At 48.8% G+C, this 21140-nt stretch overlaps 8 protein-coding genes across 8 annotated transcripts; 2 read left to right on the top strand and 6 right to left on the bottom strand.

Annotated features, from left to right (window-relative positions):
* Window positions 1–906: 906 nt before the first annotated feature.
* On the bottom strand, window positions 907–1396 carry LACBIDRAFT_148929 (uncharacterized protein; the record flags this gene model as incomplete). Its single annotated transcript, XM_001885805.1, has 3 exons — window positions 907–1203; window positions 1242–1285; window positions 1348–1396. Coding segments are annotated over 3 exons (390 nt in total), but the record flags the coding sequence as incomplete, so codon positions are not given.
* A 719-nt stretch (window positions 1397–2115) lies between these two features.
* Window positions 2116–2814, top strand: LACBIDRAFT_307166 (uncharacterized protein; the record flags this gene model as incomplete). Its single annotated transcript, XM_001885877.1, has 5 exons — window positions 2116–2118; window positions 2172–2198; window positions 2253–2545; window positions 2605–2691; window positions 2751–2814. 5 exons carry the CDS (start codon window positions 2116–2118, stop codon window positions 2812–2814), a joined length of 474 nt encoding a protein of 157 aa, XP_001885912.1.
* Window positions 2815–8384: 5570 nt separating this feature from the next.
* On the bottom strand, window positions 8385–10358 carry LACBIDRAFT_143618 (uncharacterized protein; the record flags this gene model as incomplete). The annotated part of the gene is made up of 7 exons (XM_001885804.1): window positions 8385–8522; window positions 8691–8929; window positions 8950–8986; window positions 9192–9755; window positions 9810–10014; window positions 10063–10138; window positions 10187–10358. Coding segments are annotated over 7 exons (1431 nt in total), but the record flags the coding sequence as incomplete, so codon positions are not given.
* A 400-nt stretch (window positions 10359–10758) lies between these two features.
* On the bottom strand, window positions 10759–11644 carry LACBIDRAFT_307163 (uncharacterized protein; the record flags this gene model as incomplete). Its single annotated transcript, XM_001885803.1, has 2 exons — window positions 10759–11567; window positions 11623–11644. 2 exons carry the CDS (start codon window positions 11642–11644, stop codon window positions 10759–10761), a joined length of 831 nt encoding a protein of 276 aa, XP_001885838.1.
* Window positions 11645–12201: 557 nt separating this feature from the next.
* Window positions 12202–13733, bottom strand: LACBIDRAFT_192720 (uncharacterized protein). The gene is made up of 9 exons (XM_001885802.1): window positions 13618–13733; window positions 13450–13556; window positions 13310–13385; window positions 13224–13255; window positions 13166–13170; window positions 12964–13114; window positions 12745–12914; window positions 12498–12688; window positions 12202–12431 (listed from the first exon to the last, which is right to left on the bottom strand). The coding sequence occupies exons 1-9, from the start codon at window positions 13698–13700 to the stop codon at window positions 12296–12298; spliced, it is 951 nt and encodes a 316-aa protein (XP_001885837.1). The 5' UTR covers window positions 13701–13733; the 3' UTR covers window positions 12202–12295.
* Window positions 13734–14510: 777 nt separating this feature from the next.
* Window positions 14511–16279, top strand: LACBIDRAFT_331448 (uncharacterized protein; the record flags this gene model as incomplete). Its single annotated transcript, XM_001885876.1, has 6 exons — window positions 14511–15087; window positions 15129–15180; window positions 15206–15267; window positions 15321–15677; window positions 15735–15961; window positions 16010–16279. The coding sequence occupies 6 exons, from the start codon at window positions 14511–14513 to the stop codon at window positions 16277–16279; spliced, it is 1545 nt and encodes a 514-aa protein (XP_001885911.1).
* An 18-nt stretch (window positions 16280–16297) lies between these two features.
* On the bottom strand, window positions 16298–17222 carry LACBIDRAFT_295216 (uncharacterized protein; the record flags this gene model as incomplete). The annotated part of the gene is made up of 3 exons (XM_001885801.1): window positions 16298–16600; window positions 16654–16853; window positions 16901–17222. 3 exons carry the CDS (start codon window positions 17220–17222, stop codon window positions 16463–16465), a joined length of 660 nt encoding a protein of 219 aa, XP_001885836.1. The 3' UTR covers window positions 16298–16462.
* A 433-nt stretch (window positions 17223–17655) lies between these two features.
* LACBIDRAFT_331446 (cellulase, exo-1,3-beta-glucanase) lies at window positions 17656–20411 on the bottom strand (the record flags this gene model as incomplete). The annotated part of the gene is made up of 11 exons (XM_001885800.1): window positions 17656–18150; window positions 18212–18428; window positions 18482–18690; window positions 18747–18981; window positions 19036–19054; window positions 19108–19193; window positions 19247–19337; window positions 19388–19415; window positions 19475–19740; window positions 19795–19870; window positions 19932–20411. 11 exons carry the CDS (start codon window positions 20409–20411, stop codon window positions 17656–17658), a joined length of 2202 nt encoding a protein of 733 aa, XP_001885835.1.
* Window positions 20412–21140: the final 729 nt, after the last annotated feature.

The following is a 21140-nucleotide window of genomic DNA, read 5'->3' as shown; positions in this document are numbered from 1 at the left end:
AAAAAAGAACGGACCACCAAATTCTTCCTGTCGGTACTTCCCACCCATCCACAATATTTCTGGATTTCCGATTCACCCGCTCCCCTAATTCTTGTTGATCTCGGTGGAAGTGAAAAAATACCCCCAGAATCATTTGGCCCGACTGTGATTCAACTTCACGCTTTCAAAAATTCCATTCAGCCTAAGGGACAATCAAAATCATAACGCGATCTCTCTCTTTGCACTCGTAGTTGCTCTACAGGTCTCCAAGTTCATATTATTCCCTGACAGTGCACACGTTGGCGCGGACTCCGGAGCAGTGAAATTTTGTCATTGCAATTGCGCGGCAAGCTCGCAAGGTCGAAAGGACAGAAGTCATTTCCCCGCCGGCCTCTAAAGGGTCTGAAGACGTGGGTTGGTCAGTGCTTCCTTGTGCTACATTTACGAATTTTTCATGGCTTGATACTTCAATGCGAGCGGTTTTCTGTGTCGTTCAAAAATGACCAACTTGCTCTATATCCTGGCGTCTCTCTTTAACTCAGGGCGGGTATTATTTTTTCCGGCATGAATTGGTGAATATAAATTCGGTTTGTCAATAAAGTGCCTGCTAGCGGCTCCTCGCAAGCAAGGTCGGAAGGCTGTTTGGGAGGGTTGTTAAGTGCTTTGCTAGCTTCTGTTCATTTTTTGTGTCGTCCTTCTTTCAGGGTGGGCATTATCCTGTCTGGTAAGAAATTATAAATGGAAATTCGAGGCTTAGAGTCCACGGTTACTGATTTCTAGGCGCCCAAAATGAACCAAGGAAGGAACTATATTAGTAGTATATAAGAAGTCAACGATGATTTCAAGTTGGGCGAAAGTATTCAAGATGTTGCCAGTCGGACCCCATTGCTCCCTAGCCATAAAGCCGCAGTTCTACATATGTTATACAGTTTCCTCTTCAGAGTCTATCACGGAATCCTGATCATCGGCAGCGCTCGGTAGCGAATTTGGTTGCGGAAACCAACCCCATTGCGTCAAGGCGACTCGCAATTCGCCAGTTCTCCCGACAGTTACCTCGACACCTTCTGCCACTAGCGCATCCCTCTGGCGCTGGGCGCCATCGGTTCCAGGTCCACGAGAGGATATTGTGCCAGACGAACCAATGACACGATGCCAAGGAACCATGGGATGAGCGTTAGGAGATATGAACTTAAGAGCTTCATAAACGCGTTCGTTGTTGTGAATCTTGCCTGTCAAGGGGGAAAAAACTTGCCTTGTCCTACGTGGCGAGAATGTCTTGGCATACCAATCATCTTCGCAATGTGACCTTCCAAAATACACGGCTTGAACAAACTTGTCATAGAGATCTCAAGGCAGCACAACACTCACCATAAGTTGTGACTCGACAAGTTGGTATGAGGCGGACAGCATCATACACCTACTTGCTTGCTCTTAATTAAGTCTCGAAAGAAAAAACCGAGGACATTACTGCAACATGAAATTCTGCACTGTCCATTTTACGACGTGCTGGGGAATTCGCAGGAAACGTTGTTCACTGAAGTAGTAGGTTACTTGGTAAGCACAAGGTAAGCAAAGACAAATAATTATTTGAAGTATTTTCGCTGCTTATGTATGACATCACCCACGACTGAACTACCGCTGTGCTTTGGGACAACTACCGCAGTAACTTGCCTTCGATAACTCTCCACGCCACATGACTTACCCAGCCTCGATTGAGGGGTATTATGCGACCTAGCAGTGTAATGGCGCACACATCTGGAGAATACTATCCAAAGTAAATGTTGTCCCTTCACCCAGAGAGATCCTGTTCGATTCGGGACTAGGTCATTACGTGACGCAAGCGCAGAGCCTTCAATTTTACGGACAAATCCTACCCCTGATCGACTTTACCCGACCTTCGTCAGCTATGGACGACGGCCTAGAGGAGCTGATGACGCTCGAATGACAACGTCTCTTGCATCTGGCACCCTCGTTCGGTACCTCACTACAACAGTTTGCCTTGGACGTGTATGAGGTTAAGGACGCTATCCGGGTTGAGAAGGTGCAGCTGCCTATGACCGAGGTAGACGGCGATAACGAGGAGGAGCAGGAGGAAGAGGAAGAGATCGAAATCAAGCACTCAATGACGACGTGAACATGGTGAGTTGACGATCGTCCTTTACACAGACCTCCAAGCTAAGGCGATCCATCAGGTACTGAGGTCGCCCAAGAAGATGTCCGTTTGACGCTTCGTCTACTAACCTCACGCACACCGACTCATGAGTAATTTTTAGCACACAGCGCCCAATCCACACTCACCAACTAAAAGCTCCTCCATCGACGAGAAGAGCACCTCCAGGGCCTCTTCTTCACCGCTCAATCACAACCCTAACAACCGATTAAAGCTGATATGTGCCGTTCCAAGAGGGCGTCATCCTGCTGCAACTCATGGAAGCGAGCGTCACCGTCCTTGTCGGAAATCAGACCTTGCCATAGCTGCGCAAGCTTCAGAAGCAGTTGCCAAGCTGTTCAAGGAGCTTAGTGGGGGCGATATTGCTTTCGAAGTAGATGACAGCTTGGGTGATGGGCAAGTTCCCTGTTTTGTTCCGTTGTTGCTTTTTCTAATCAAATGGGATCACCTTTCAGTGTTGGTGGTGTTAGATTTATTAGTGGTTCGAAACGGATAACGCTTGACAATACGCTGGACGAGAGACGATGTCATTGGAAGATAGGGTACGTGCATTCGTTGAGCAGCTTTCACCTGAGCCTCATCATGTCGCATCTGTGTGCAGATGTCACCCGAGATCAGAAAGGTCCTCCTCGGTATTAATGAGAATCGCAAGTTTTATACATTGAAAATAGCACGCCCCGTTGATGGGTGTTTTTTCAAACAATATCATTGCTTTTCTCGGAAGATGCAAACGTCGAGGCCCGGGGTTTCCGGGTACTCAATGTATGTTTCATCTATTTTCAGAGGAACAAAGTTACTACGAACATTGCAGTGTCCACCTCAGAGGACAATCAAGCCATTCTTGCAGACTTTGGCATGGCCGCATAAAATGTTGTCCACACTTCTCGCACATGCTGAACAACCCTTCCCACTGATAATCAGACAGCCCGTGCCCGCTTATCAATCGCTCAAGAAGGGCTATATCTTTTGCGACGCCCTCATTCATGTTTTCGGTTGAGTGGGCCAGGCGGTTAAATGCGAAGGTCCCGCTACGGCCATCGCCATTGATGGGGGGTTGCACTTGCGACGAACCCTAGCGGCCGCATCAAATCTTCCCATCTAGTAGGGGCGTTCACCCATTTGAGGTGGTGCGGCTAAGGACGCGCGATCCGTATCATCAGTTTCGACGGAAGCGGGTGGACCCGTAAATCAAGTTGGTGCGGACGAAACTCGAACACCACGAAAGCTGAAAGCTGGAATGGCTGTATTTTGTGATTTATAGTATCGCTACTTTACAAGATATAAGAAATACTGACGACGTGATGCTTGATACAGGTCTTCTTTGAATAAAGCCTCTCCTGCAAGCTGGCGGGCATCGGCGGCGGTATAGAACGCCGCGTGCTCCCCAAAATGCCCAAAAAAGAAAGGTGCGGGATCAATCATGTTATTCCCCCTACGGAAGTCCTCAAGCAACCTCTTCATCCGTGGATGGATGCCATTGGCTGCGTCTGGGTGAGATTTGTCCGAAGTATTCCAACTTGCAGCGAAGTACTGAAATGGCACCCGATTCGTGCTTTTTGAGATAGCGGTAGCCTATGTAGCACGCTGCAACTCCGGCTAATGCGGTTTCAAAAAGAAGGCAGAATGTGTCGGCGAACCAGATCGAGATATACCAATCGACTCGTCACTGGCCAACTACGACCATCAAAAGAATTGACCTCTGAGCTCGTCTGAGGCTGTCACTCACTGCTCAGAAGCGTCAGGCCTAAGGTGGAGGTTTCTTCAGACTCGGAAGCAATCTGGGCCAGTATATAAACCTCTTTCAATCCTCATCTCCCACCAGTCGTCCTGTTCTCTCAACCATCTGCATCCAGCTAAGAATCCAAGACCCTTTCTTCCTCCACAAGTCGAAATGTTTTATATCCGCGCTATCCTCGCTGCTGTCCTGGCCGGGGCTGTTGTTGCCACCCCCAGCACACTGATGAAGCGTGACGAGAAGCTCACCATGTCGTACTGCAACGGCTGCGTTCCTGCCGGTGAAGACGGCGTTGATTGCGTGAACAACTTTTATATCCACTGGGGTGACAGCAGACTCGGATCATGGTATTTAGGGCCCCTTTTTTTGTACTTCCAACTTCTGACCATACGCTCCTCATCGCTAGCAACGATTCTTCCTTCCTCTACGACGACGGGTCGTGCTCCACTTCAGGGGCGACGATTCCGACGCCGTCTGGCAGCGGCACTTGGTCGACGTCCAACTGCGGTGCGGCCACTGACCAGGTCCTGGGTACCATCAACGCCGGTGGCAACACCTACACTTGCTACCGCGCCAACAACCAAAACTTCGATAACGACTGCCTTGGTGAAACCTACGCTTGCTCGGTCTATGCAAGCTGCTACGGCCCGTAGGCATATTGGGTCATGCCACAAGCTGTTCTTAGGTATATCATGAGTTTGTTTATAAGCTGGAGAGTAGAAGACATTTCAGGAGGATTGTTGAAGGGAGGATTGTTGAAGGATTAGGGGAGGGAATCAGGTGTCACTTTTCTTTCTCGGTTGTGTTTGTAAATATTATCTCTTGAATGCCTTTGCCTTTTGCTTCATCTGCGCCCAGTCGTGAACATCTTCCCCGTGTCAGTGCCCGCAACGGAGATGACATGCCCTACGTAAAACCACCTCATCAAGCCAACATCAAGCCGAGCATGGTATGCGAAGTTCACACACGGGCGATGGTGGCATCCAAGCGGCATCAAGCGTTTCAAAGTTCAAAACATTCTCGGTCAGGTCATGATTCAACTTAAACCCGAGGGATATGACCAGCAGAAAAGAGAAGAATATTATAGAAATCTTGACCAAGTCACTAACTTTCATTTGGATTTTGTTTGGATTCATATTTTCTAGCGTTGATTACGAAGTCATGCAAAGGGGATCATTCTTGATATCGCCGTCTGTCCTCAGCTGCAAATGACATAAAAAAGTAAGTCAGTCTTCATCACTATTCCGCATTTAGAGTCAGACATACTCACTGATACAACATCATACATGTACCTCAGGCTCTACGAGCATCGAACATCTTTCTCGGAGGTTGGTGAGCTCCTGGAGTTGTAAGCAGCCATCGTCGAGTTGGGACCTTGAAGGGCGAGGGCAAGCGACACCAAACACCGATTTGTTTGGTTGAATTCTAAAAATAAAGCGACTTCCCGTTTTGGGATTAAAGTTTGAGGCGGAATCTCAAAAGTGCTTTATCGCAAGTGTCCACCACAACCAAACCACAACAACCACTCGAGACAAGTCCAAGATGAACAGCTTGATGGCCTCTCCGGCTGGATCGAATATTGAACGGTGGAAAGCAAGAGCGGACTCGTCGTCTGACGTCCAGGACGTAGGCGATTGGAGAATACTAGTCCGCCAAATTGCAGCTAGTTCCTTGGCTAGTTCGCTCATCCAGCACAACTCGCTTATTCCAATTCAATTCCCATAACTTATGAAAGACCTACCTATCACGCGCCCCCTCGCGCCCCCGAAGGCCCCGACCTGGGTCCTGCAGTATGTGCGTTTGATTGCCGATGTGTCATTCCAGGAACGTCGACCTCTCAGGGCTCACTTTCGAAAGTCAATATATAGTCTTCAATTAGCACTATCCTCCCCTCCATCGTCCCAAACGTCCCGTAATGCGTACTCGGTGGAAAGAAGCGAGTTTTATGGCCATCGTAATGATCCGGACGGTTGTCATTCTGGGCTCGCCTGTCGCTGAAAAAAGGTACGTTCACTCTTCCCATCCTTTCTTAACTGACTAATACTGTGGACACCTATTGATTTAGAGCGACAATCTGCAACGGCCATGCCGAATTATGTACCCGCCGATACTCCAACGTGACGTTTATCGGAGCGCACGACTCATTTGCGTATAGCATCGACCCATTAGCGCGTAGGAGCTCAAGGATTCTTGAACCGTAACATATGCGTTTCTGACTTTCGGATCTCGTCCCCCACAGTCGCAAGAGATCAAGAGGTGGATATCCCGACCCAGCTAGCTCTGGGTGTTCGCCTATTACAAGCGCAAGCACACCTGCACGTCATTGCCTCTACTTTTTAAATCCTCGCTCATCCACTCAACAGAAACAGGAAGGGGGTTTTGCATTTCTGCCATACAAGTGCGTTTCTTGACACCTATCATGTAGTTTCTATTGATATTTTAGGCTGCGTAGGTGACCAATAAATCCCCTTGTGGGACTGCCTCACCTTTTTTTTATTGTGGCTGTAGTATCTATTCGACGGTGGCAGCGTGGCAAATTATTTAAAGAAAGTCAAGACCTTTCTAGACGCGCAATGAAGTGTTGGCCCTTCTTTTTACTAACCCGGAGGGGTTGTCTGTAAAGGACGTATGGAAACCTGCATTTGACAACTCGAGTAAGTCATCCCTTGTCCTCTATTATTTCGTCAGTAACTCCGGGCAGGTATTACCCCTTTAATCTACGTCCCCCCAACCATTCCCCTCAAACAATCGGATTGGCCAACCCTGGGAGACATGATAGACAGTGGAAAGCGAGTGGTTGTCTTCATGGACTCGAGCACCAATACCGGAGCGGTCGACTTCATTTTGCCAGAATTCTCTATGGTTCCCTCGTCTGATTTTTGATGCGAGGGCCAACTAACTGAGCCTCTCCGCAGATATGGGAGACCCCTTTCAGCGTCACGAACGCCAGCTTTCCTTGCAGTATCGATCGCATCCATGGTCCATTAGCTACGGAAGACCACACGTATCTCATCAACCACTCCCTTAACAAGAATATTTTTCCACCTCAAGGCGTCATCATTACAGATCCTTACGATGCCCGCACGACAAACGGAATCCCCTCGTTCGTAGTCATTATTTTTTATTTCTAATTTTCGAGTTTTCAAGGTATTCTAAATATCCAGGATCATGTCCCACGTAAATGGGTGTCTCTCACTCGGATCGAACAGAAATCCGCAATTTATCCTTCTCGATTTCATAAATATAGGCGAGGGATTTAAGGCGGCCGACCAACTGAATGGTTTAATGTAAGCGATGATTTTCCATCGTCGTATCATAAGCGCAAACTCACTCTACAACAGCCAACAGAACAACAATACGAACAGCAGTATCCCGACAAAACCCTCAAACACTGCGGCCGGCCGAAAGAGTGGCGGTTATATACGCTCCAGTACATTGACGATTGTGGTTTACAAGTTGTTTTGTTACATATCGTGATGCTCATGACATTGATACGAATAGAGCTTGGGTTGCAATTTGTCGGGGGTAGGAGTACTTAAATAATAAACAATCGTTTACTTGCGTACCTACCTCAGCTGAATGCAATTGCTAATGCCAAGGATATATACTTTGACTATCAGATGGATGGCACTCTATCTCTGCCGGTGGGTCTACCGTAAATAAGATGTAAATAGCCTAGTAGCTAGCTCAACTTCACAAACGCCTTCTTTCTGGGGGGTGAAATTTAAACCGGTGGGGGGTTCGAATCCCCCCTTGAGCTGTGTTTCCAGAGAACGATTTTGGACGCACGTCCACTATGTACACAATTATTTCGATACCGGCATGCGATCACGCCCCCTTCCCAAGACGCCAGCAACTCCTCTAGTTGTTATGTACCGGTGCCAGGGAGAGATCTGCTAGATCTGCTCCAGCAGAGGGCACAGGTCCAAATTAATGAATATCAGAGGTATTCCGTTGCGACGTTGGTAAGACACCGGGACTTTTTTCTTTTTAGATATGATGTTGCGAGCACTGCATCTTTGGCACCCGAGCGTCGCACAGGTGCCATTACACGACTACTGACCAAATTGTTGCGTAAGACACAGATAGGTTACCAATAACGAAATAAAAAGACGCACATAGCATTTACACTACACTGGTATTGTACACATACATACTTTTCGGAGGTCCATCTTTTCGAGTGCCGAATTATAAACCCTCTTCTCAAACTTCTTGCTCATATACGTCATCCCAGCCAAGATCATCATCGCCCTTCTCATCATCGCTCGCCTCGTCCTCCACCTCCGTTTCATTCCGTAGCACTCCCCCGCCCTCCTTCCTTCCCGCTGCGCTGGGCGGTGCGCCTGCGACAGTGCCCGGTTCCTCCTCGACGATGATAGTCGGCATATACATCCCCTCCCCGTCACTCTTGTCATCCATGGTGTACAAATCCTCGTCATCCTTGTCGTCATTCCCGAGGGTCATATTGGCGGTGAAGGACGGGGGACCACCGCCTTGAATGAAGAGATCTTTGAGGGCGTCGTAATTGATCCGTTTACTGTATTTGGGATTCTTCTTGAGGAGATTGCGCACAGATTCCGCGGTTGTTCCACCGGCAGCGGTAGACGCGTCTCGTGGTTTGTTGTTGCCTTTTCGTCGCTGAAAAACAAACGAAAGTAGGTCAGAAAAAAAAAACATACACAAATAACGGAATGAATGAAAAAGTTTTTGGCTTGATCATGGTACGAACCTTCCTGCTCTTGGTCGTTGTCGCCGCTTCCTGTTGATCGCCCTTCGCTGAAAACAAAAAGAACCATTCAGCAAAACGGACAAACCTTGGAGACAAAGGGGGAAACTCTGACACTCAGAGAAAGACTTACCAGCGAGCGCCTCGAGGTATTCCTTGTTCAGCTCAACCCAAACGCGTTCTTTGACCCTTACTTCATCCTCACTCAATATGAAGCGATCCAATTCAGCTTCGTCAAGACCCAGTAACTCGTCAACGACAGATATCTGCGCCAGCCGCCTCTTTTCTGCTTCATCGAGTGCTTCGGTCAATAAAGTCCCTTGAGTGTTTTGAAGGAACGTTGACACTTCTTCCGCCAGCACGGTAGATGCAGTCTCTTCAACCAGCGTAGAGGCCGGCGGTGTCGAGGTCGAAGGGGCGGCAGAAAGGGAAGTGGTAGGCTGGAGTAGGACAGGATCGATATTGCTGTATTCATCGTCCTCCAGCTCCGGATCAGGCTCGAATAGTGGTCCCCCAGTTGTCCCTGCCAGAATGCCCTGATTCAGCAGCGACGGGTCGACGGGAGGCAGCTCAGGTTGCACCGACTCCTGGGTTTCCGGTTCTTCATCCGACTCTTCCCTTTTCCGCTTCCCCTTTCTCTTCTTCCTCGCCTTCTTTTTCCCATTCACTGTTGAATCAGCACCGCCCTGCTCACTTGCTTCCTTCTCCGCCTCCTCCTTCTCCCTTCCCTTCGTGAACGCAGGTGGGTCCATCTCCTCCTCCAACCACACGTTCCTAAAGTCTGCGAGAGTGAGACTTCCGCTTGGTGTGGCTTTGAATTCATCCAATCGTTTCTTGAGGGTGGTGTCCGCAATCTTCACCACCTGGACGATCTCCTCGACAGACCGCCGAAAGTTGTTCATGCGTGCCGCCAACAAAAGTGCGGCTCCACAAATGCCAGCTGGACGCCGACCGCGCGTCATCCAGTCTCGGTCAAACCGTTGCACGAGGCGCACGGCGTCGGTGGCCACCTTATGTGTTTCATCCCCAAACTCGAGGAGGGCGGCAAAGCGGGAGATATAATGGGAGGGATCAACGAGGGGGAGACGGAGGTTCAAAGTTTGTACAAGTTGGAGATATGTATGGCCAAGTTCGAAGACGTTGACCTGGTGTCCGAAGAGATGACGCGGACTAACTTAAGGTGAACAGAAAAAACGTACCTGAAGCAAATCCGAGAAGTCGATGAGCATGTAATTTCGTGTTTCTTTCTGACGGCATGCCACGTAGAGACATACTGCCACTACGTTTAGGCTCTTTCGGCCCTTGGTAAATTTGTGTTCAACTGCGAGGGTATACATTCGTGTTGCTGCGAGACAGACGACCTCTGAGAGTCTTAATATGTTCGCTATACTCTGTATCTTCTTGCTGGCTATAAAACGCAGATAAGTAGGGTAGAGTCGAACCATAATCAACGCACCATTCGCTATCGTCTGCTCCCGTGACTCATTGTTCCCTCTATTACCATAGGGCCCACTAATCCTTGCATGGGCTCCGGAAAGATCAGATGTGAATGTAAACGAAACACAACGACACTCACTAGCTCCTTGACCCACAAACGAACCCTGAACCATCGCCGCGCCATTCGACGTCTCCCCGAATGCGACCTCATTCACGATCGCATTTTCTTCGACGACGGTCCCGCATTTGATGCAAAAGCCGTTTCCGGCCGCATGGTCATACTCTATGACCGTTCCACCGCAGTCATTGCAGACGGGCTGAACGTATGTCTCAGCGACGTCCTTTAGCCTAAAGACCACTGTATTTTACCATGTAAAACCTGGATTTATGATGGTCAGAATAAGTATTTAAGTACGCCATGGCTCTTACCGCGTACAGCCCTTTCAAATCCTTTGGAATTGGGTTAAGACAGGGCTAAGAAATGGTAAAGAACGAGCAGGGAGAAGGGGAAATTGTCGAGTCACGCAATCATCTTATCTGTCACACATCTCATCAAAAATAATAAATTGTTTTCTAATTATCTTGTTCCTCAACAACCGCTTTCTCATTACAAGCTTCGTAAAGTCTGCCATTATCATGTGGAAATCGATGTTAAAAAAACTTATTTCTAGATTCTCTGCCTACGTTCACGGATGGTTGCGTTGAATTTGTCTAGCCCCACTGAGGAATGATGTAATTGGGATTACGATTCTGATTGCCACGAAGATGGCGAGGAGGAAGACCCTTTGGAAGAGCATTGAGTGTGTTCAATCTCTGTGAGCCTTGATTGTAATCGGGAGAATGGGGCTGACGATCATAATTGAACCTTCTTTCTCGGTGCTGGAAGCCACTTGCATCATGGTGGTGAGTCTTGAGAGGGTTATGCTCCCGTGGGCCAATCGGTCTGCCATTTACTGAATTGAAAACAGTAGTGTTTCTCCCATCGTTTACGATGACAGTTTCTCTCACTGTACCGCCATCTTGACGACGAGTCACGCGGACAGACCCACCAACGTTATAGATGGAAGTCCCTTCCCCCAGGCTGAGACCGTGCACATCTTGGAACACGCTAGTCTTTACGGTGGCTCTTGGACCCCGTCGCGTTTGTGTGGTGTCACCAGTCCATGGAGGTCGAGAACGTGTAGATGACGGTGGTTTCGCGTGATGGACATTGGAACTCTTCAGATTGAGTAAAAGAGCAGCACGGTCCAGACGATCAGCTATATCGTCTTCATCCTCGGAGCTCACGGATATCTCATCGCTTTCACTAGAAGCGGTGAACTTCTCCAGCGAGGAAGTTCCGACTCCGGAATGGATACGGCCTGAGCTCTGAACGTTCTGTTGGCTCTGTTCCCGACCGACATCGTTCGCCCAACGACGGATCGATTCGATTCTTTCGGGGCGCATTGGGTAAACGATGTTCTCAGCTTCAACTTCATTTTCGTGGGATTGAAGATTGGCTGTGACATTACGGCGGTTTTCTGCGACCGGTGAGTTCAATGTCAATAGAAAACATAAATAATTGTGAAGTCATACCTTGGCGACCAGCAGAAAACATGTTGAATGGAATTGGAATGTAAGAGAGTGATTCGTTTCAACACAGGATAATTCCTGGGGGGTTAGCGTCCCCTTAAATAGTCTACAATCAATGCTGTCCAGTGGCTGCAGTGCATTATGGGCGCTTTGCAGTGTTGACCATAAAATGGCTATAAATTACAGTATGCGTCATTCTTACTCCTGCAGACAACAGCGTAGTCTAACAGCCAACATCTTCGTTGTTGGTGCGTGCTACTCGATTAGACGAGTCCTTGACACTACTTAGTAAATTACGCACCCCGCCCACTCCACCGTGATCAATAAAAAATAGCGGTGCAGGGAGCAGTCGATTTTGAAAGTACTGACTAATACGATTATGAACTCGACTCGAAGGTTCTTCATATCTAGTTTACTGTGCTGCACAAGGATGGAAAAACATTTCTTTCTCCCATGATAACCAGGCTCCGACCAAATTGCCATCAGGTCCCTTCGTTAAGACGAAACACTTCAGAAATTCCTTGGCGTTAACTGCCTCCCACTCCCCCGTCTGACGTTGAAGACGACGCCCTTACAAAGAGAGTTGGTAGAAATCCTGTTTTTTATTCGCGCTGCAAATTTTGAACACCCTACACTTAGCTCGCTATGGACGAATACGCGCAGCACCCTCGCCCAATCACGAATCAAACGCAAACCCATTCAATCGATTCACAGCCTCCAGCCCCTGCCCAATGTTGACATAATCCAGCATGACGAAATTCGGAGCGCGGTTCTCCACTATAGGTGCACAATTGTACGCATGCTTTAATATCCTAGAAAGAATAATGGAAGGGATCAGATGCTTAGAGCACCCACAAACCAGTTGAAGGAAAACTCACGATCTAATGCCGTTGGTTCTGGGGCTACTCAGACGATCAGGAAGGCGAACGCCGTGACCAACAGGGATAAGGTTGACGTTCAAGTTGTGGTTCATCAGATTGAGCTGTTGGCTTGGAGCAAGAGGACCAGCGGTTCGATCAACCTTGCATGGCCATTTAGGATCGGTGGGATCATAAGGGTCTTCCCAGACCTGACAATGCATGATGAGAATGTTCACTTTCAATGGTTCAAGACGATTATACGGACCATCTGGAATTGGGGCAAAATGAACGCGGAGGACGGATCCGTCTTGTTCTCTGCGCCTTTATCTAGAAACACGACTACCCGCTTCCCGGAGGCGATCATCTCTCCCAATGTTGGCCAGTCGTCTCGAGCCATGACGGGTTGGGGAGGGACGTATGTTAGGTTCGTTATCCCTGGGCTGAACTTAGAAAATGACATGTAATGGGATGAGAGTGGGCGCACCGGAACTATCAAACACAGGTTTCCAGACCTTGTCGACGGAGAGGTTTTCGGGGTTGGTGAATATGAAGGTAAGGACTTCGTTGGGGTGGCGATCGAGGAAGTACTTGACGTCCTTCAAGTATTGCTCAACCGTACCGCCGTCGTAGAGACCCTATAGCTGAGTGAGTTGGTTTATTCCTTCGAATTCGTGGGTGCATCTTACACAAGCTGTTGGAGGGAGATAAGAAGAGAAACAGATGTTCAGAGGTGACGAGACTCACTGGTATGGCAGAAATGCAGTTTCCCCCCATTCCTACCATTCGGCCGAAGTCAACGAAAGATAGCGGGCGGCAGAGGGAGCACTCACATATGTCCTTGTGCCTGCAACATCCTAACACCTCTCCTCAACTGTGAAGGCACGTCGACCTCTTGCGTCCTCGCAACTTGAAAGATAAATCATCAGTCGGCAAATTTTTCTGACCCCAAAAATTTAGGGAGACAACATACGAGCAAAGACACTCGTGCTAACTGCAAAAGAGTCGTGTGAGCCAAGGAAGGTGGTATTTCCATATTTCCGATCGCATAGCCCCGCGTGGCCATTGCAGAGCATATCCCTAATACACAGGTCATCAATAATCAGCTCATCGCCCACAGCGCCGGAATCGTGGCTCTCACCGTTTAACTGGGATGAACAATGCATCGGAATGTGAAGTGAGTAGAAGGGCAGCGAAAGCGGCCAGCCGCAGTGCGAAGTGCATGGTGAATTTTTGTGGGGGTATCGAGACCAGCTCAAGGAAACAGCCATGGCCTTGATCCCTGTATTTATACCAGCGGCTGATGAACGTGTTTCGGTGGCGATGCTTCCGGCAACGCCGGATCAAATTGACCATTCGCTTCCTTTTTGGTTCTCTTCCCCCAAAACCACAATCGTTGTAAACTCTCCAATATGACGGCCGCTAACTTAGAACGAAAAACGAGGGCGGATTAGGTGGCGACAACGGTGAAGCCTCTTCAGACGGGGAAATTAAAGTAAAGGTATTTATTTGTCTAGACGACTCATTGCTCAACCCCAGAATTAATTGTAACCCAATTTTTCATCACATAGATACCGCTCTTGGTTCAAGGTTATGCGATAAAACGGCTTATTTAGGTCGACTGGCCCATTTCTGCAGCGCTAATCTGTCTCGTCCGACAAGCAAGTTTGACGCATCGATCTCTACATTGACAGCGACCTCCAGGTCGTATGCACAGTTCCATGCTAGTCATCTCCGAGTCCTAATTGTTTTCCTCAATTTAGATTCCGCTGATAGCTCAAAGTTATGGGATAAAACCACTCATATAGTTTGACTAGTCAGCAGTTCTGCAGTTCTGCAGAGCTAGTCCGCTTTGGCGCATTGACAGCCGCCATACAGTTACATGTCAGTCATGGCGCCCTTTATCCAATGGAATCCACTTACCCAGATATTCTTAGGTCACGAACATCTGGGCGTCAAGATACCTTAAAATATCTTCGGCGTCAAGCTCTGATCGTAATAAAAACAGGGGTCACCGCAGTGTATAATGTCAAAATGAGTCCCGCACCCCACTCTCCAGCGCCTCCGCTCTATTCACTTTCCGCATACGTACCCCGGAACAATATCCCAACGTCGAATGGATGTTCAGCATGGATCTCTTTGACGGAGACAACTCAGCCTCACTGGCCCTCCTTACCCACATGTTCATCCACCATTCCAGTCCCTTCTTATTCAAATTCGGCTCCGCCTTTTTCCCCGACATGTACTGTAAATGACTCGATATATCCTGGTATACCGTCAACCATTTATCCTTCATCGACCACTTCTGTCTCAGGAGTGTCGCAAACTACCTCCGGAACATCATTCCCTTTATCGTCCCTGACCAGTTGCACTGGATCAAGTGGTTCTACCTCGGGAGATTCGCAAACTACCTCTGGAACGTCATTCCTTATATCGTCGCCGGCTAGCTCTTCATGTTGTACCGGATCGACCACCTCAGCCTCAGGAATATCTCAAACTTCCACTGGGCCGTCCAGTACCATCTCCCCGACGAGCATACCAAATAATAATGGGACAATTCACGCAAGGATCTGCAATGGGGTAAACGAGGATCCGGACATTTCGGGAATTGGTCAGTTACCATCGACGTATAACTATAATTTTTCTGAATAGCCAAGCACTGCAGGGGTTCGGATAACGTTTTATCTAACGAACTTACTTACAGGTATGTTCTGACATCATTTTTGGAGGAAGTACTACATCTCAATCGGTCCAGTCGTTGGCGCTCTATTGCCCAGATTCGAAGCTGAAGGTACATCTTTGTTCATATATTAAACCTGTAGTCAGTTCATATACACAGCACAGGTCCCTTCTGGGCCACTTGGTTCACCTCAACCGCCCTCCTCTTCTCCGCCGCCGCCGAAGCCGACAAACACAATCTTTCGCTTTACAACGCCATCATAGTTTCCTACCTCTGCTACATCCACTGTGTCAGCGCCGTCTGGCTTCTCTCTATTAAAAGTCTTTGCGGTGACCGAACGCACACTCTCCGATACCTCCCTTTCACGGTGCTTCAGATAGTTGGGTTCGTCATTTATTGCCTGTACATCTGGAGCCACGCGAAGACGTTTGGGAATCAGCCGGAGTGTAATGCTGATACCAAGTTTGTATTCTTCTTCAAGAACTTTTCGGCTGTTCATCAAGGGCCTCACATCGCTATACGTGAGTGGACAATCCCCTTTCTTCTCCCGTTCTTGGTTAATGTTATGCCTTCCCCAGCGATTCTCAGTGTACTATTTGTGGGGCAGTTTCTAGATCTAGGAGAGTATGTCTACACCGCCGCCACGCCGAGTAGCTTCGATGGGTATGTAACCGGAACAGCAGATGCCGTCCGCACAGTCGTGTTCCTGTACCTCCCCCAATGGGTGTACGTAGTCGTCACCACGGAACTCACCATCCAACGAAACTGGGTCATCCCTAACCCTCCCAAATTTTCTTTTGGTCAGGTAAGTACTCATTCACATATAAGTACACCAGTGGCTAATTTCGACAAGATATTTCCCCTGGTCACTATTGGCATTCCCGTAGTCGCGATTCTCCTCGCGCTACTTCCAGAGAATTGGATTTGGCCCTGGTTCAGGCTGCATGTGCGGGAGTGGACGCACTTCGTGACCCTTTTGCATATAGAACGAATTGGGCCCGAGATAAGACGCGTTTTCCTTGTTCGAAGCCAGCCATCGGATCAGGCTACCGCGACACAGCGGTTAATTGAAGAACCTTCTGTAGCACGGATTGAAGAGGTTCACGATGCGGATTCAGGTTGATTGTAATTTTCCTACTCCTTCAACGACCATGTACTTTCATTGAATAACCAGCATAGTAACAACATTGACAAGGATATCCGGTGAGTGCGCTCTAAGATACGGGGTATTAGGAAGATTTAAGGCCCTACGATGTCCAGGTAGGTAACGAGGAAAAAAGTGCGTCCATGGTATCAAGAAGTTCTTTCAAATCAGTCCATTTTCGAAGCGCACTCGACTGGCAATGGCATGACTGCCACAAGGACGGGTAGATTCAAGCCAAGTTGGCCTATATTTGTTCAACGCCTTCTGCGCACAGACCGCAACCAATACATTCAAGACAAGCTATTAAAAGACAACGTTGGCGTCAATGAACAAAAGAGATTAACGGAACTTACCCAAGCCTCCGCAGCAGGCGCACAAATAGCAAGGGCAACACAAGGGGTTTTTAAACGATCCTGTCGAACAAAGGAGACCGTCAGAAAGGAAAGAAGCTCGGAAGGGGAAAGAAATACGATACCTTTACAACACCAAGCGCTCAGCATAACCCCAAGGACGAGAACAACCAAAAGCCCCACAAAAATGACGATGAGATAAACTGGAACAAAATGAGCCTCGACGTCTCAGGAACGCAAGTGAACATACGCTTGTTATGAGTGAAAGTTCCCCCGTTGCCCGTCGTTGTGCCAGTCGCACGCTTTACAAGATCCTCAGCTCCCCAACCAATAACGTCATGACCTCCCAAACACGAAAACAGCATCACTGTGCCAAGAACGACTAGGGCGACCATAGATGGGAAAAGAAGACGACGCAGGCGAGATTTACGGCAGTTTCGATGGCTGGCTCTGGATGAAGGGCACCCTTCACAGTCTCCTCCCTGTCCATGATTGTGTTTCTCGTTTGAAGTGTGCAAATCGCTGTACAAATCGAGGGATTGAAGGGCTTGAGGTTGCTTCGTGATGGACATGGTCGTTGAAAAGAGGGGAGGAAGGGAAGGTTCGTGGGGCTTTTGCTGGGTCAGGCTGGGGCCTTATAAGGACGTCATAGGACCTGTGGCTGACGCCAAGGAATGGAATCTCGGCGTGGCAACTTGATGGGGACGAAGAAGGCTTCTTGCCCACGTTCTACGCACAGACTGGCTGTGTTTCTTCCTGACTGCGCATTCCGTGGGTGGATAGAAAAAATGGTCTCAAGATACTAGATAGTAAGTGCGGGATGGCGGTGGTTTGATACAAAAATTGCTGTGCGGCCGGCAAAACCTCGCACCAAACAGAGTCACCGATATTTTTAAGTACGACCTGTGCACGCGGCTTTGATACGGTTCAGCCCTTATTATGTCATGGCTACAGTACCTCTGCAATGATCAATACGCTTTCAATCCCATACCACCAGTAATTAAATCACCGTCTTCCCAACGCTATCGAGGACGTCGTCGGTCCAGTGCACGGAGCAGTCGGCGTCACAGCAAAAAAGCCGGAGTACTCATCAGGGTAAGGACATCCAGTAACCTTGACAGCCCCACCCTCCGTGTCATTACGATTAAACCACCCATTAAATCCTTGCGTGACTTGACTCGGCGCCGCCGTGAACGTTGGCACAGGCAAGATGATTATTGGTGCAGTATTGGTATACGTCGGCAGCAAAGAAATTGGTACGTTAGCAGCTGTGATCGATGTTGGCGGCCACGGAAATTGGGTGCTCGAAGAAGCTGGAATCGATGATGGAGTTCCCGTTTGCCATGGGAGGAAATTTCCTGGGAAAAAGCTGATGTTGACATTGAGGGAAGCACATTTTCCTTGGGCCGTGCGGGGATCTTTTGGGATCCATCCGTTTTGTAGACCAAGTTGGTAGGACCACAGCGGCGCTTGGATCGTCCCAGCTTGGGAGGGGCCGATCTGATACCCGTGCGTCGATCCAGTGAGCATGGAGTGTATGTGAGCGGCGGGACAGGCTCACCTTCCAAGTCCAAAATATCCAATCCCCCAAAGCATCTGCGCTAGCTTGGAAAGTGTTCAAAAGGCCGTCCTTCATCGAGTTATTATAATTCACCCAGTCGTTATACGTCGAGCAATCAGGGTTCGCGGATGTTGAATTGACTCCGTTCAAAAAAAGTCCACAATCATTCGGTGCAACGGAAAATTCTCCGGCGATAGTGACGCCGAATCCCTGTCGACTATGAAAGAATTCAGGTTAGCCTCCCGTCTTACCAAGTGAAGATAAAATCACTTGTTTTCAATATTTTGACCAAAGCTAGAGCAAGCTAGCGCGGGCCATTTTCCACCAGGCTGTCCAGTCGCACCGAGGACAGCAACCGGGTCGGCATCTAAGCCTCCGAGGTCTAGAAACGGATGCTCGTCCAGGACAATGCGATCAGAGCCCTGTAGGAATCCAGTCCACGCCGAAGCGTTCTGGAAGCCATCATGTATAACGATGTACTATGTATCCACATCCGTTATCGCGTTAACATGATTCGAAGGCAATTGTTACGTACAGGCCCGTTTCCAGGTCCTCGGCCGGTAATGCTCCTGATCATATCGTGCGTTTTAAGATAGAAGCTCGTGAGCTCATCGAGAGGGGCAGTAGGCTCGTCGACAACATTGAAGAGTGGGATCAGGTCTCGATATTGCGGTTGTGATATAAACTCTGTTAGGACTCGAATATAATACAGCGTTCTCTGTGCGTTTGCCAAACCCATGTTGCCTGTTAGGAAGTTTATGGTGCCATTACTGAGAAACAAGTCAACTCATGTGGAGCAGAGATCTGATTTTAATTGAACTCACGGACCGACATGATTGTGAGCTACAAAAAGACCAGATCAGCATCAATTGAAATTCGAATGCACCACCACAAACTGTTTTGCGATCCAGGAACGGTATGTAGATCGAGGCATACTCTCAACCCGTATTTTCGAGCCCACCCAAGAAGACGAAGGAAATATCTAGAAGAAGACTTTATTATTTCGCGACGTGGTATCCAATGAATATGACTGACATCCACGAAACCTTTTCCAAATACGGCTCCCCATCCCATGTCTCGATCGCCCAGAACGGGAGAGGAACCCGCACAAAATTGAGGCCGGCACCTGCGGAAGTTTTGAGTTGTGAAAACGGCAAGAATCTTGAATTGATATACCAGCGATCTCAGCAATATCTTGTTCTGTCTGAAAGCAGAGCGTAGGTGGAAAGAGAAGGCGAGTGATGATCTATCAAGAGCACTCACAATAAAGGTATTGTAGTGAGCTTCCAGCTGCGCCAGCCCACCATTCACCGTATCCGCCGCCATCAACTTGCTTAACGTAAACTCGTCCGTTGCGCTCGGATATCGCTGGAAGATGTCTGGCGTGATGACCGGGGCGAGGACCAACCATCCTCCAAGATTCACACCAAAAACTCGATTTTTCCCCCAACGCCATTCTCCATTAATTGCCGGAGTCCATGAGTTTGGTCGGGCGAAGTCATTGAATGGGTCTAACGGGTCATCGACCCCTGTTGAAAGCTAGATTATGTTCAAGTGATGGTCGAGAAGAGAGAAGGACGCACAGAAGCCGCCGAATGGATTTTTGTACGTGAATTTGGTACCGTTCTGGAGGGTTACGACCGACCCATCCCCACCTGTCTGATATACAGTGTAAGAAGAGTTGGCACCGTCCACAAGGAAGATATGGGTTTGAGCGCACAAAACGGTTCTTATGGAGGTTCTTCCTTATAACGAGGAAGAAGACCGGAAGAAAGACGACTAGGACGATGCTAATGAGGGCCACAGCCCCCACCTTGAGCCAAACGCGTGATTTTCGCCGTCGAGCATTCTCTTCATAAGCCCTTTCTCGAATTCCGTGCGAATCCGCTAGCCATGAATCAGCCGGTGCTCGAAACTCTCGGGTTGTGTCAGAATTTTTCGAACTGGCACGGTTATTGGTCCAAGATTGCATCGTCGGCTGCGCCATAGGGTGCCATTCGCCCTGGTCATCGCCCGCTGTGAGTAAAGGCTGGGACTCGAATTGTCGAACAGCCAGTATAGGCGCTGATGCCGCTCGAGCCGCAACATCACCCGAATGATACCCAGGGAGGACGTCTTGAGAGTGTGCGGCGCGATTTGGAGAATACATGCTCGGAGCCTGGGAAGAGGCTAAACCTCTCCATACGTTACTTGTGGACATGGGGAGATGTTGGCTTCTGCGGAGAAAGAGGGGATGATGGGCGGCACAACATATTGGGCATGCACCAATCGCGTTGAAGGGTTCCCGCGCTTGCTATGAGGCTTAAGATGGGCACATGCATGATCCGCACTTGATCAAGAAAGCTTGTATCCGGGAACCACGGTGCCCACCACTCGTGACATCCGATTCTTATCCTATCTGAACTGAGATGAAATGATGACGAGGAACAATGTGGATGATACCTACATTCGAGGTGATAGAACTTGGTGGATAGAGGGACTTGGCCCAATGCCAAGCGGAGAGGAGGCACAGGCGTTCTGTTCGATCTTCGGCACGAGGCGTGAATATCTAGTCTCGGAGATCCTCCGAGATTTAACAATGTCCATTGACACGTACTTCAGCCAATCAGATTTCCCAGGCTAAGTATGTCGAACGCACTAATTAGCGCGGAGGGGGCCCATGATGCGTTAGTCATGTGCCGCTGAGCTGCCAGTGCTCATGGCCTGAAGGGATATATGCGATCAATGAAAGCGTTTTCGGGAAAGCCCTGTGATGTAGGGACATAGCCCTGGCAAGTCATCCGCTGGGGGCCAAGTGACAGTATGGCCATTGGGACCTCCGGGTAGTAAATTGTGAATCAGAAGGGCCCGTTTGGCTGGATGAAGAGTGACACAGGTCTAGGAGAGGTCGAAGGCGATTATGGTTGAAAGAAGAGTGGTGACGTGGTAT

The sequence above is a fragment of the Laccaria bicolor genome, genomic scaffold (assembly GCF_000143565.1).
Source record: "Laccaria bicolor S238N-H82 LACBIscaffold_34 genomic scaffold, whole genome shotgun sequence".
Lineage (NCBI taxonomy): Eukaryota > Fungi > Basidiomycota > Agaricomycetes > Agaricales > Hydnangiaceae > Laccaria > Laccaria bicolor.
The sequence above is the reverse complement of the archived record's forward strand: the minus strand, read 5'-3'. Positions and strand labels throughout refer to the sequence as shown.